Source organism: Phaenicophaeus curvirostris, chromosome 1 (genome assembly GCF_032191515.1).
Source record: "Phaenicophaeus curvirostris isolate KB17595 chromosome 1, BPBGC_Pcur_1.0, whole genome shotgun sequence".
In the NCBI taxonomy this organism is placed as follows: domain Eukaryota; kingdom Metazoa; phylum Chordata; class Aves; order Cuculiformes; family Cuculidae; genus Phaenicophaeus; species Phaenicophaeus curvirostris.
Window position 1 is genome coordinate 21,273,880 of NC_091392.1, and position 15,834 is coordinate 21,289,713.

Genomic DNA, 15,834 nt, shown 5'->3' on the forward strand with positions numbered 1-15,834 from the left:
ATGTTCAAAGAGCTTTGTCATACTGAATCATAGCCAAAGATATAATTATAGAGAAGGCGGAAAGAAAAAAAACCAACCAAACCACATAGTCTGGTCCTCTACTGTCTGCCAGAAGGGTAGTGAGGGGTGAGGAGGATGAAGACTGGGAGCCCAAAATGGGAGACCAAACCCCACTCTGTGTTAAGAAAGCGAAACAAGCTAAGGACACCACCTGGCCCCATCCACGGTCCACTCCACTTTAGAGAGGAGGTGACTAGTGCCTCAGCAGTTATCTCAGCAATCAGTGCAACCAAACTGAACTGGAACTAAGAATCAGTTCCTTGCCTGGCTGCACTTCACTGCCTTCTGTATTAAACTGAATGGCTTTTTAAGTTACCATGCTGGGTTGGCATTTGCTGTGACACAGTAGTCACCACTTGGCTAACTATGGCAGGCACTTGCAGTAAAGCGGTAAGAGGATAGCAGCAGAGGTGTAGCCATGACTGTTAGAAGACTCTTGAAGGACGCTGAAACAGAAAACATCCAGGAGGCCAGAGTACAAAGTAAACGGCAAGTAATTCTGCCTATCCTAATTTCCTGGCCAATACTCAAAAGTCTGCGCATTTTTGTTAAAGAGCAATATATGTCAGAGCTATCAGCTGAGACTTATCTTCTTGAAAAATGTACATTTCTGGCATATTATTTCAAATCTGTTTGGGTGCCCAGCCCTTTAAACCTATTAAATCTAAGAATGGTAAATCTATTTAAAGGAATGAAACTACTAGGTGAAGCAATGGCTTTTGCATTCAGTGCTAGATAGAAAACCATATGAAATGAGCTCGTAGAAGGAAGAATGACCTCAAGATTTATTGTTCCATAAATCTACCTTCTACCTCATGTAAAATAACTGAATATAAGGCTAAAAAAAAGAGAAAGTGATCATCTGAAATGTAAAGGAAACGTGACAAAGAAAATGTAATATTTACAAGTAAATATTTCTGTAAAAATCTGAGGGCATTTTAGGCTGTAATGGATATTGCGTCTTGAGAGGCTTTGAGATAAAGAAAATTGGTTTAGACAGAATAGTAACATGTAGAAGTGTACAGTGGGTAACACACAACAAATAAGCCCTATATAGTCTAGCGGGGAATATCTTGCTCCACATATGTGCTTAGTAACAAGATCAAGACAGCATTGTCACACTCTCTGTGTGGGTTTTGACTTCTTGTCATTACAGGAGGCAGGGAAGCTACATGATACTTACTTTCCCCTGGGACATCTTGCTGATTATCCTCTGGCTGCTGGGAAATTCCCATTTTTGATAAGATGAGTGTGGCACCATCTCGGACCTTTGAAAATACATAGATACAGATGTTATTTGAAAGAAGTGTGCAGTACTGGACCTCCTTCTAAACATCTAAATTGTGGTTCCTGTAATTTTTTTTTTTGCAGGAAATCTAGATTTGTGATGAATGCTGCTCTTCAAAGGCTTCTTGGGCAACTGAGTCTGCAATTCAGAACAAACTCCTTCCCCGTCCTTTAGTAAGAGATCCCATCAATGGGATATCAATCCCATCTGAGATACTAAAAATGCTAGAAGCATCTCCAAGACTTAAGTGACTCCTCAATATGATGTGGGCACCCTTTGTATGGAAATAGGGTTCATCAGGAAGAATTGGTCCTGACGATTTTCTGTGGGAGTTCTATCTTTCCTAATCAGGATATCTCTTGTTAGAGAGCAATAAAAAACACAGAATGGGAAAACAAGTGGATTGCAAAAACACACAGTATGAAACCTAAAATAGACTGTATAAAAATGTCAGAATTTTCTCTCCTGACCAGACCAACCCAAAAACTATTCAGCGGCAAAGCAAGGACAAAAATACAGTTCTCAAGGGGAAGGAAGTGGTAGAGAAAAGAAGACATGAATACAAAACCTAGCAAAAGGAACTTTTGAATGTTCAAAGGGGAATTTGGATTTAGATGCTGCAATGATGAGGAACTAAAGTGCTGGCATTTAGGTTATATGTTTTTGTTAAGTTTTTTAGACAATATGTCTAGAGCTAGCCTTTCATGCTCCTAAGCTTTTACTGCTTAGACCCAGAGCTACATGTTTTTTTTATTCTTTACGTAGCACAGAAGTTTTTCTAAAAAAAAAAATAAACATTTTATTTATGACTAGAGAACAGTTAACAGATGCAAACAACTGCTCTGAAACACCTCCTTACATTATAATGCATTAGTGTGTTGATACGTTTCCATCTGCCGTCTCTTTGGGATGTTAAATCCAAGTCTGAGAGGATCTGTGCAGTAGAACCTGGACGCCACTCTAAGGGATAATTAAAATGAGAAAAACAGTTTTTAACCATGTGCAAGAAAATCTGCTCCAAGAATGTTTCAGTGTAGAGACCCACTGATGCATTGTGGAACATTAAACTAAGTAATTTGGCATGTGCCACAATGTGTATTTTTTATTGCTTAACAGTTTGGCTTTTAGTAGAGAAGTTTGCATGAACTATTCCTAACCATACATGACTTCTGATTATTTTCCATACAACATTAAATTCCTTTACACAAAACACTACACACACACACATATAAACCAAGAACTGACTCAGTGTGAAATAGAGTAGGACTTTGTATGGAATAGAAAAGGTATTTTTAAGGAATTTATTAGGATTTTCTGAAGACCAAGAATTGAATCCTCTAGTTTCAGATTACAGCAGAAGATATGGCAAAACTACTAATTGGAGCTTTTATTATGAGATTATTAGGCTTTTTAAGTTATGTCAGTTTTTTTTTTTTTTGAGAAGAGAACAGCAATTTTGAAAGCCTTCAAGAAGGATTATTCTCAGAGCTTGCATAAAAGTGCAGACCCTGTAAGTTAAGTTATAATCCTTTTGAATAACCATCAAAAAGGCAAGTTAAAATTAGTACTAGTTTCTGAAATTGCATCATTACTTCTCCATCAGTTAATTGTCCATGCTGTCATTATCACATTAATTAGTACCTGAGATACTGACTTTGTCAGACATGAATAAATTTGTGCTAACAGTCATTAACAGGCTTTTTGCACACTAATGACAGTACACCAAAACTTTAAGAGTCAGGAAAAAGAACTCTGTAAGAAAGCAGTCATTTTTAATGCATATTATGACTGCTACAAAATGCTGTATTTTTTTATCTGGCTGAACTTGAACTCAACTTTATTTAAAAAGAAATACAACCAACAATGAACTGCTTTTATAAACTTTTTTTGGAAAAATACAAAATCACACAACATGTTTCACCTACTCAATATAGTACATATAGTACACATATAGTATATAGCTACCTACCAAGAACTACGCTCTCAGCTTTTGGCCACTGAGAACACGGTAGATTTCGATAGACTTGGTCTATTATCTTTTCCTTTACTTGTGATATAGTATCACAGTTCAGCACTTTAACAGGTATGGAATCGGTTCCTCCATCTTGTACATATACATTTACTGTCTGTAAAAAAATGAATGTACATGGTCATTAAGACAAATCAGCACTAAATTACTTCTGAATCCATTTTTCTGGGTGATTTAAATACAAACAATATCTAAAATTCACCATGCAATGATTATTGCACAGCAGCACATATTTGCAATGGGACTATGGATTATTTGAGGGATCCCTTCTTGTTATGCAACCAACCAATTATCATAAATTCCAGGTAATTCCACCCACTATGACAAAACATGAAAGATGCAGAACAGGTTTACTTGTGTCTAATATGCTATTATCATTTAGTCTTGGGAATTTATTAAAGAGAGACACACAAGAACAAAGCAGGTGAACCACTGACTAGTTATATGCTTCTTGCACAGCCTGATAACCTGGAACATAGAAAATGCAGTGCCTAAACTTAACGAGTTCCCAGTAATCATTTGAGCTGCATTTTCCTGAACTCGTAGAATATTGTGTGCTTTTGCCTTCCTATATGCTGTCTGCATGTTTGTAGTTTTACTTCTCAAGTCGAGCTGACTAGGTCTGCACATATGGTGATTTAACATGGCTCAACTGATGAGCAGTGACTTATTCAACTCCTGTAACTTTACCTCCTGCGACCAGCTGTTCATTAGATATATATAAATATGCACAGAGACACACGTATATACTTATATATATAAAAGCCATATATATAATTTTTTATGTTCAAAGACTTCCTTTACTGCTTACTCTTGTCACAATAACTCTAACAGTTCAAAAATATACCTAAGTAGTGCTAGTTCTAAAATATTACTGTTTTCTTATACTATTGACATGTTTTTTTAATGTTAAAGAGAATTTCTTGAAAGCCTGTAATTTGCTAAATCTAGAGTGATTACTTTTTTTTAAAAGCAGCTTCACTATGTAAGTGTCAGTTTTAATACAGACAAAAGCAAATGAGAAAACGATGGCCAAGAAACCTCCCTAGAAGGAAAAAGAACCACCAAACCCAAATAGATGTTATGAAAGCCTCTTTCTTCACTAGCTGAATCAGTACAACAGCTCAGAGCCCTTGAGGATCTTTTGCCAGTCAAATAGCTTTGGAGGCCAGGCGCATCCGAAGCATCGCAGCTCTGAGATACATATGGTCCTGCCAACCGCAATGCCCGAATTTATCATCTCAAGCCTCAGAAATAAACTTGCATGGCTTGTATTTTTAAACAGTGAAGAAAAGCTACGCCATACGGCAGTCAAATTAAACATGATTGCACTGTCCCTTGACAGAACTCTCAAACTAATCACGAGATTTCACCTTCCTTTTCCTATTAGCTTTATGGTAATTAGACATGATTTTGCTGCTGGTTCAGTATGCAGCATGTCAGTGTAACCAGTGATGCAAAACAGATTCATCTTTTAAATAAGAACAATTAGAGAGCAGACAACTGCTCTATACCATACTTTCCCACCGTGTCTCACTTTCAGGCAGAAATTCATGCTTTAACCTACCTTGGTGCACATATGCTCCCTAGCTGTTCACAGTTACCACAGCAGTGCCATCGTTATGTTAAAGATCTCAATAACCTATAGCAATAGTAACCCCCTTCATAATCTTTCATCATACACACATATATCATCATACATTATATATCATATATATACATTATCGTACATATATATACACACACATATATCTCATCATCTTCCATGCACGCACACGCATAAAATCTTTGATGGAAAAACAGTAAATCTGAAAAAAATACTGCTTCTGTACAATGTTATAATGTTTAGTATCTAGCTAGTATGCTTGTTGTGCCCACAACTGATTGCATAAACAATTTTTCTGCTTTCACATTGCATTCATTCAGCTTAATTGCAGGCATTGGCTTTTTTTGTGAAAAGAAACAGACTGAATAAAGAGTTGTTGCCACTAAGTCTTATGCGATGTACAGTGCAAGTAAATTTTGTTCTCCATAGGAAAGAGAAAATATAACCAGCACTGCCAGTCAGTGTGGTTTCTATGACTGGTACTTTCAGCTCGGATATGAACATGACAATTCAACTAATCTCCAAAATATCAATTGATATTTCTTCTGGGTCAGCACACTCTTCTAGTCCAGGCAGTTTAGGTCACAGTCTAGTGATTCTGTGAGTGAAAGTTCTACAGCAATCTCCTCACATCAGCATCCCTTCAAAATACACAAAACGGCGATTTATTATTTTTTTTTCCACCAGGACTTAATAAAGCCTTTTATTAAGTTTCTCCTTCCACACTGCAGATATGTCATTGCATCTTTCTCAGTTGGAGACAACCACAAATGGTTCCTAACTTGTCAATAAAAAACAAATCAGAGAGGGGAAAAAAGATCCTGTGTTGGTCTTTGAAGGACAATCTGTATATTTTTGACATTCATTATGCTGCATCTTGAAGAAAACCAGCAAGACTGTCAGAGAGAGTAAAGTTTAGGCTCCCTAAACAGCTAAAGAATAGGCTGCTTCAGTTTTTTTAAGACAGTGAATCCACGTGTTGGAGTCTGGCTGAAAAAGTGGCGGAAATTTGTGGCAGTGAACAGAATTAAATCAAAACAGAATTTGTCATAGAACTGGACCATGGCACTGGTGAGCAGATTCAGGGGGTGGTGGAGCTCAGATGGGGAATTCCTGGGGTGGGGATGTCCACTTCATCCCACTTTAAGTATCTAACACAGGTCTCCAGAATTGCCTGTAGAGTCAGCTTCCCCATATCACTGTTGGGAATGATTTCCTTAGGTGGAAATAAACGTCTTTCAGTGTCAGCTGGGCTGTTCAGATGAGTTTGACTCACACAGGAACAAATGCAGAAATAGGTTCATGAAGTGTTTTTGGAGATTGTAGAGCCACCTCACAGGACTATAGAGGAGCTCATTCTGGTATACAAATAAAATTTTCTCTAAAATGATGTTTGATATGCTCACAAGCACCAATCACGTGGGAGGAAGACAACTGAAAGTTCAAGCCTAACAATAATGCAAGAATTCTGCAAAAATCAATTGCCAGTCAATTTAGATGGGGAAAGGAAAGGAGTCAAGAAACCCAGCAACTTTTTAGATAGACTTTGAAAATTATGAAAGGAATTTACACAGAATTATGAAAGGATTCCACACTGGTAGGACTCGGATTTAATGCTTAGAATATACTTTATAATTCTATTTTCTTGATTGGTGACTTGCTTGGGTCAACTATCAACAGTTCTACCCTTGACTAGAATTTCTACGCTGTTCACAGTAGTCCAAAAAAGTATGTACAGATATAAAACTACAGAAAATATTTTAAAACAAAAAAAATTATAATATATTAATCATGCTCCACTTACCAACTGCGTATACTCCACATCATCTCCCAGTAAACCTGTGTCATTCAATGTATACTTGGCTTTCTTCAGTACAGCATCCACTGGGCCTTTTTCAACCTGGTGCTTGATAGCCTTGAACAATTTATAAAGAGGCTCCCCAGCATTGTCCTATTTAATGGAAAGGAAATAAAGTAAAAAAAGAAAAAAAAAAGATATACTCAATGCATGTTTAAGTATTACTGATAAAAAAATCCCACGGGTAACAGTCTTCAACTCTTACCTTGAGGTACTGGTATAAACAAATAGACATCCAGTTAGACAACATTCTCTCAACAACTGTTTCAGATCTGAAAGAAAACAAACCTTGAGTACGGTAAGGTTACTTAATGACAAAGTTTTAAAGAAAAACATTGCCGGCTTGAAATACAATATTTTTATATGCTTAACTGCATGCACTCTCCTAATGCAATGATTTCCCTACAGAGCTTTGAGAGCATGTACTTGCTTTAGGATAAGTGCTTTGTATTGCTTCTAATTGCCAGGTACCTTCAGCTCATTACTAAAAAGCACACATCCTTTATGCAAAATCCTAAATTGGGTCTGTGCTGTCAGAGCTAAAAAATTAACCCAGTTGTGCAGTTACTGAGGAAAAAACCTACAGATTACAAAGCTACAACATACACAGAGCAAGGCCTTTTATAGTTTTTTGGAGGATAATAACGGGGTTAAAAACACTTGAGTAAGCCCTCATTGAATACACAATGCAAGCTAATTATGTGTGTTCATACAGAGATGATGTGTGGTATAAATGCTAGAACATTTGGAATAAAATTAGATTAAAAGTAAATGAAATGTTCAGTATTGTATTTTGAAGTAAGGTAGATCTTTGAATGCAGATTCTATGCTACAGCATTTGAATAAAGAAATCTGTTGCCAGCAGTCCTGTGCCTTCCACAGCTATTCCTGGTGCGCTTGTCTTCCTAATATGACTCGGCCAGGCTATTTCTGACTTTCACGGATAGTTGGCATTGTAATACAGTCACATTGCAAAAGAAATACTTTTACAGAAAAAGAGAGAACTACAGAAAATATGACAATCATTCAAACCTTCTTAGCATCAGCTTTGGGTTTTTGGCCACAACATACTGCTCCATCAGTTCTAAGAACAGCGTCCTCATGATGTCAGTATAGTATTCTAGTTTTCCATGTAAAGCAACTGTCAGTAAAGATGCAAAATACACTTTAGCTCGAGCAGAGAACTCCCTTTGGTTTTCCAGCGTGTGAATAAACTGAAATAGAAAACAAACATAAAATCAAGTCAAATGGCAGGTTTCTGAAGAACCTCAACATTTATCTGCACTGAGACGACAAGCAATAGTATTTCAACATTAATCTCCTAAGCACAGAATACAAAAGTTTTCAAAAGTTTGAAAAAAACCCACTTACTATAAAATGTTACCTATAATTTGGTTTTAGATACACAAACAATGTACTGGATGAACCCAGGGAATGCTATATATTTTGAAGCCTTATTTAAAAAGGATGCTTTAATTAAACAAAAAAAAGTGCTCTGTGACAATTTTTTAAAAGAGAAATTCAACCCCCGTCTCCCTCAAATTCCCAGTCCTTTCACATCAAATTACAAAGACACTAATCTAAGTACACCTGGGGATGAACTCTCATCTGCCACAAACTGTAATGCTACCATTAACTAACTCAGCACTGAAGCCTCATTTAAAAAAAGGAGAAAAAGTTAGAAGCCTAAATCTATATTTAGGTTTCTGACAATCAGCCTCAGTTTTTGAGAGTGAGCAATTAGAAGTCTCTTCAGCGCTCCTCTGAGCACTCATCAATCTTGATGAATAAGCCACTTGAGGAGCCTCTGCCTCCCTGGGACAGAGATCCAGCAGATGGCTGCCCACAGGTGACTCCTGTGATCAGCCAGGATAGAATCAGCATTCTCTTATAATGCTTCTTAAAAGCCTAAACCAAACTTCTTACAGCAGTTTTTATGCCAGATTGGGTAATAGCCATTTTCCTACAGTCACTGCAATGTTGACTAACTCCATGCTGTGTGACCTGGCACAGAAATATGATCTTCCCTCTCTGTCCCACAAGGCAGCTCTGGCTGAGAAGCCACATAGCTGCAGCAGTCACTGTGGAACCAGAACCATATGATTAAAAATAAGTTATTTTGGTTCAGTTTTGCTTGCAAACCCACTGCCTTGCACAGACAGCTATGCCTAGCTAAGAGACAAGGAGAGTCTACTCCAGTACTCACATTGATGAGAAATGATTTGCTATTGAGGAGATTGGAGAACTGGTTCAAAGCCTGCTCCATAGTCTGCCGCCTGGCCTCGGGAATATCCAGCTTCCCTGTAATCATCACGTCTTTCTCTCCGTCTTTGGAGGGCAAGAAGAAGACTCTGTCTGTGTAGGTTTTGTAGTCCAGTACTGGAATTCCGGCTTCATTGATATCATTTGTCTGATCCTCCATCTCTATCATTAGATCTGGAATATGAAACAAAGTTTAAAGGTTCATTTTAAAAATCCTGCAGCCTCTTTAGACAACACTATCTGTTTGAGTGCTTTGTAATGGAGAGAAAAGCAACTCAACACCAAAAACTTTATTTCATCTCATATTTTCTCTTGCTATTTTTACCAGTTATCCTGTTAACCACAATCTCAACTAAGCCTATGGCGACATGAGGATAACTGCCTTTAGCAGATGGTTTCCTTGTTGCTGCCTATCTGAAAAAAGACCTTAATGGACTTCTGGATGAGTTCATATATACAAATGTGGGATTGCAGCAGAGAGACAAAAAAAGACACCAGAATATTGTTTTCTTGTTTGTTTTTTTGTTTTGCTTTGGTTTTATTTTTCAATGCACATTCTATTTCCTTGGAGTCTAGGTAGTAACAAAAATTCCTTTAAAAACCACATAGCAATCAAGGAAGAAAGGTTTAAAGTGTAAAGCACCTGAATTTAATTGGAAGGGGATGGCAGGAAGGAAGAAAGTTAAAGAGTTCATCAAAATTGATAGAAACATCTCTGTGGGACTCAACAGCTCTGCAGTTCTTAAAAGGGACAACAATTAGGGAACCATTCTTTTGAACAGTTATTCTGGCCAAAGGCTTTCCAATTACCCAATATTCCTGATTGACTAGAATACTATGTTAATTAATACTGTGACCTATTTTCTCAGCAATTTTATTGCTCTTATTCATTCATTTACCTCTTTGTTCTATAGCACTCAGCAAAAGTGAAGGAGAAAGCACCTTGTGGTTTCCAGCTCCATGGTATTTGTATTTCCTCCCTGGTGTCCCTTTCCCTGGCTATACTTGGTTCTATGTATTTTAGATTGTCTGCACTTTGTGCTGTTTCACAGTATGGATCCAGAAAGTGTTTTGACTTCAATGTTTCATTTTACTGTCTGCCAAGGTGGATACAGTTTAGAAACTGGATTACCCCTTGGATGGGCATTCCGCTTCCCCAGTTTTGTGCTTGGTGGAGCAGAGAGGAAACCTTCAACCCAACATGTGGTAGAAGTCTACATCCCCCTACTAGAATTGTCCGCAAGAGAAAGGCACCTCCAGAAACATAAATAAAGTTCTGTGGCAGAGGTAGCAAGAGGGAGGGCTGTTAGCCTTGATCATACTTCTCATAGTTCAAAACCAGTTTGAAATGAAGCCCATTTGGGAATAGTTTTTGATTCAAATATTTGCTTCTCTTTTGCATACAGAACCTGGAAGGAGTCAGTTTTCCAAAGAAAGCAAGCTGGTACAAGAAAAGAACATCCTGTCCAAGAAGTGCAGGAAAAACAAGACTGGGAGAGGCCTCGAGCACAGAAGAAATCTTTGAGATTCCTTGAGATTCTTAAATTAATTTCAAACTCTAAGCTGAAATTGCTGTTTAATTCAGTCCTGCTTTTTATCCACTACCAAAGTGAAACAAACTATTTCTCTTTAGAAATAAAATGTGGGTTTTTTTTTTGTAGAGATTATTTCAACACAACCTAACAGCAAGTATAATTCAGACAAAGAGTAATCATTTAGGCCAATATTTGCCATGTCTGCACTCAGATGCCAAATTTAAGCATTGCAATGAATAGTTCAACATGTAGAAATGCTGAGCCTTCATACCTCCCACTGCCTTCCCTGGGATGATGCCTCTACATTTAAACAGAACAATTAGCTAGCTCCTCAAATCAAGCTTAATGTTTTCCCATAATAAACAGGGCAAAATACTATTTCTTTCCTGTGAGTTTGCTAAATTATCCCTTTGTATGCTGATTGCTGCAAATAAATTTCACACTCTGCAAACAGTTTTTAATGTGCATACGTGGCACATATTGCCATTGTGCTAAATACTAAGTGCACAGTTAGTCACTATAAAACATTCTTTCCTCCATATCAATCACCAGTCACATCAATGGCTGTAAGTAACCCCAATCTCAACTAGTTTCTATTTCCCAGTTGCTAACTCTGTGCTTTCTTTAGACTGAAACTACCAATTTCCTTTAAAAAACCCTCAGCTCCTTATTTTATTTTATGGCCTTCATATATAGTAGCAAATATCTGTTGTATATTATCACCAGTAATCAAGACTACTAAGATCTACTATTTATTTGTTCCCAGAAGACAGTTTCAGCAAGCTAGCACCATTGCTCCAGCCCATCTTCTGACTGTTCTAGAGGACCTATAGGTATGCAAGTGTCAGCCATACCTGTAAATTCCTTCTTGCACCGGTCTCTGACACTCTCCTCCAGGCCTTCAAGTTGTGATTTAATTTTTTCATACTCCCGTTCTGCTTGTTGGCTCTTGCGTCTTTATGGGTAGAAGTAAAATTTTTAAAAAGTTACAAACTGCAAAAGCAAATTATTTGCAACAGCTCTGAGTGGAAAGTCAAAGGAGGACACTTTCCTGGTTTTGATTTCTTTTAAACAGAGGCAGCAGATAGAGAATAGAGGAGAACAGCAACAGTACATCAAGTCTTCATCCCATGTAAATTAGCCTGGCACCATCACAGCCCACTGCTTCAAAGAACACTTCGGCCAGCAATTTAAAATCCAATAAGCCATAGCACAAATGCTTTCAATCACATGTTAAATGCAGAAACTCAACTTGTATGTATTGAACAAAGATGGCTTGCAACATGCCCTGCACTGGCTCTGAGCTACCCAGGAGCGTGTCTGGGACTGAACCGAGAAGGCTGCAGGAGGTCCACGAGCACATCAGTGCTGTACAGCACATACCTCAGCATTACTCTGGCTATATTGATACGCACCATGAGAGAGAAATCTGCCCCCTCCTGAAGGCAAGTACGCAATCTTCATTACTAACCTTAAAATTGGGCTAAGAAAGTCTTATGTGAAATACAGACACTGTTCTGGCCCTTTGTAAAGCATGAATTTCACCATTACTCATGAAATTTCCGTGCAGGAAACACTTATCTCAGCTGGAAAGGCTGAAATGACCCCTTAGCCAAATCCATCCAGCTCAGACATACAGAGCTGAACGAGGTAGCATAAATGCTGGTGGATATGTATACAGAATAAGTTATCTCCTTCACAAGAGGCACTTTAGCTGCCAGTTCAAGAATGTATGTGTGCAACTAAGTCTGTAATTATGTGCTTGGCAAGCCTGGGACCAATTGTTGTGCTTGTGTATAAAGGACAGACTGGGCTGACTGACACCAAGGAATTTGGTGTGCGTGAGAGGAATAAATTGGTGCTCATACATATTTCCAGCTTTAACTGCCTTTCTTAACTCTGCAGATCATAATAAACATGAAGATAATTTCTGTAGACTGAGCTGAAAACAATCAGGTAGTACCTTGAAAAACTTTAGGACAGTAAACCACCTAATCAAGAGAACTTCTTACCTGTAACAGATGATAGAAATGATGATGATTACTATCATAGGAATAAGTACCAGTGGCAAAATAAGATTCAGAGGGATGTCACTCACACGTGTATCATATTCCACCCTTCCAAGGATCCATTCTCGGAGTCCAAATTTCACCTAATCATATAAACACAGATATTTGTCTCAAAAAGTGCAAATGGACAGTGGTTCACTTCTCAGTTGCACTCTAAATTTTCAGTAGTTCTCACTAAGTGATTTTCTAGCTCAAACTGCCAAACAAAGGAACATTCCTGAATATTTTATACTGAATTTAGGTCACTAGCACTTTATTCCATGAAGAAATTTTACTTTGCTTAGCAGAGGAAATAAAATCCCCAGCCTGTCTAGCTACAATTTTATATTCATGTGTAATGAAGGTAGAAGGCATATAGCAGCTTGGGACTGCTCTTTACGTGTGACTTCCAGTCAGTAAGCAGGAGCTGGAAGAAGAAAGAACTGCAAGGAGTTTCTTTATGGTACTACAAGAGCTTTGGAGAACACATTACTTCAGCTAACAAGCATCGTATCAGTATCCTTTACACATGATATTAAATTCTATTGAAAAAGTAACCTACAATGAATTCAGGAAGATTATTGATGGTATCTCTCTTCTGCCGTTTCTTTGGTTGAGGCTGTACTTCTGGTGGCTCACAATATAAGTCCGTTTCAGTTAGTGTTTTTATGTTGCAAGGCTCATCACCCACAAAAGCCTGGGCCTCGTCTATTGTCATGGCTTTGTTCAGGTTACTGCCCTAGACAGAAAATACAAGGCTAAGTCATCATCACAAAGTCTTGGAAGACAAGAAGTTCCAAGTTGTAAATTTCTGTTTAGATCAACTTAAGCAGCAGTTGTGATGGAATTACACAACTCCTCTCCTGTCCTTCCTGGTGGAGGAAAGATTGCTCTCTGCCAGAGGACATATCCAAATGCCAGGCTCAGCAGGAGCAGAGATACTGAGGAAAACCCAAAGTATGGCTAAAAAGATAGCAATTATATCTGAGAAGAAGAGAGTGGACAAAAGGGGAACTGACAATCTTCAACATCTAGCAGAGGTAAGGGACTCCACCAAGCATTTTGGGTATGGTACCAAACAGCTGTTAAGGTTTTGAGAAAGGAAAGAAAGATTCCATACACACTTCAAGGACAAAATGAGCAATCACATCTCTTGACCAGCTTACCTTTGCATTAATAAGTTTGTTAACTTGCTTTTTGATGCCATCTGTGAAGTTTTCAAAGGTTGGGTCTGCAACATAGGCAAAGGAGTGGCTCTCATTTTTTACAACCAAATTATAATGATCCATTAGAATAATAGTGGTAATGTTATAGTTTTCTGGATCTTCAAGTATTGGTGGGGAAGAAAAAATCACAGTAGTTTCATTGAGTCTTTTAACAAGCTTTCCAACAAACTGTAAGAAACAAGAAAAAAAATTGCATATTTTAGAGTTTGACTCATTCCTCTTCATAAGTGTTGATAACTTTAGACTGTAGAAATAAATCCATAGATTTATATCTTGTCCATACAGCAAAAATAACATAGTATGAGGTATTTTCCAAAAAGAAAATGAAACCAATTTCTTTACGGGAATAAATTGTAGATTGATTACACTGTAGTAGTAGCCTACAGAAATAGGTTAGGCTATAGAACAGTTTCCATTGCCTCCAAATTCTGTGGCTGTGGACCACACTGGGCTGATATCACTAAACTACTCTAAGATTAAAAGGTTAATGTGGCAGCTTAAATCCAGATCATCTTCTATACCATTAAGTATTTCAGGTAGATTCTTTTCTATTGACATTGTGAAAGACCTCGCTGAAATTATTAAGTGAAATATGGAATAAAATTTACCAACTGTCAATCAACTACTCCAGGTAACAGCTCAGTTAACCTGTCCTCCATCCTCAATTACACAAATGTTTTTATCCTAGAAACTCCTTCAGTCATTCAGTAACATCAATCACAGCCAACAACACTAAAAGGAACTCTCAACATTTCTTCTATTGCCATCTCATTTTCTCATTTTGAGAAATGCAGTTTGATAGCTTCTCCCCCACATTTCTGATATTGTTGTATAAGTGAAAGCAAAACAAAAGATTAGAATAAAGTTTCTAGTCTTAACCAAGAATATGTGCTGTACGTAATGCTGATTGAAGCTAACATGTTGAGAAGATGCTGAGCATGCATAAAAAGGGTGGTAAGAGATGTTGATAAATACTGTCAAGAAAGCTACATAGACTTTAGGGTTGTCCTGCAGGTTAATGTTATCAAGATAATTATATCTTGTAGTTTATGGCCTCAGAAATGTTGGCAGTTTTCCTCTTAAAATTCTTTAAGGATAGGGTTCTCATGGGTGCAAATCCAGTTGGCTTTGCTTATTCTTACAAGTTGAATCCTACAATAATACAAAATAAACACATTACCCTCTCTACATGACAATAATTATTTCTAATATTGGTTCACAAGACGGTCTTCAATTTAAGGGCCAGCCATAAAAAAAAGGCTTAAATCAGGTTCCTACCGGAAGATAACTTTAAAGTTCTCAATCATTGCATTAATTTTTGATCTTCATTAGAAGAATGGGAAATTAAGACCCATCCATAATGTTAGTTCCTCTTAACATGAGATGCAAGAAGGGTTCATTTTCTTTTTAAACTTTATTTTTCACAAATTTTTGTGAACACACCATAGATAGAATATGCATGAAACAAGAACGAAAAGAAGATTCTCTTCATTGAGGTGTGAGAAGATAGAAAGGACTGACTGTGCAAAGAGAAGTTCTCAACACTGTCTGGGTTTGGGTCCTGTTTCAGCCAAATCTCTGAAGTTTGTAGGGTGAAGAGAAGGATAAAAAAAAAATTACACTGTTTTCAAATTTTGAAATAAATCCAGTTTACCATTCAAAGCCTTTTTTTCCTCTATCCTTATTCACATTGAGTGATAATAATTTAAAAGCAGAAGATTGCAAGGTACAAATGGATGTAAATCAGGATGGCAGGAGTAGACTCTTCTTGCACAGAAACCCTGAACAGACCCAGAATCTGTTCAAACCTTATTCCATTCCAAGCCCAGTGACGTTAAGTGGGCCAACTTAAATGCATTTTTGAGCAGATTATATGTTATGCATCCAATGTGATGCATCTGGGGGAAAAAAGAGAAAATTAC

At 37.5% G+C, this 15,834-nt stretch overlaps 1 protein-coding gene across 2 annotated transcripts in view; it reads right to left on the reverse strand.

The window, feature by feature from the left end:
- The window catches only part of PLXNB2 (plexin B2), a 259,609-nt gene that overhangs the window by 14,498 nt on the left and 229,277 nt on the right, over window positions 1–15,834 (reverse strand). For both annotated transcript variants that reach the window (XM_069850324.1, XM_069850314.1), the window contains 11 exons: window positions 13,853–14,080; window positions 13,249–13,425; window positions 12,651–12,790; window positions 11,493–11,593; window positions 9,048–9,277; window positions 7,874–8,055; window positions 7,047–7,113; window positions 6,788–6,934; window positions 3,318–3,474; window positions 2,208–2,308; window positions 1,244–1,328 (listed from right to left, as the gene is read on the reverse strand). In XM_069850324.1, the coding sequence (XP_069706425.1) occupies window positions 1,244–1,328; window positions 2,208–2,308; window positions 3,318–3,474; window positions 6,788–6,934; window positions 7,047–7,113; window positions 7,874–8,055; window positions 9,048–9,277; window positions 11,493–11,593; window positions 12,651–12,790; window positions 13,249–13,425; window positions 13,853–14,080 (1,615 nt within the window). The remainder of the gene's footprint in view (window positions 1–1,243; window positions 1,329–2,207; window positions 2,309–3,317; window positions 3,475–6,787; window positions 6,935–7,046; window positions 7,114–7,873; window positions 8,056–9,047; window positions 9,278–11,492; window positions 11,594–12,650; window positions 12,791–13,248; window positions 13,426–13,852; window positions 14,081–15,834) is intronic.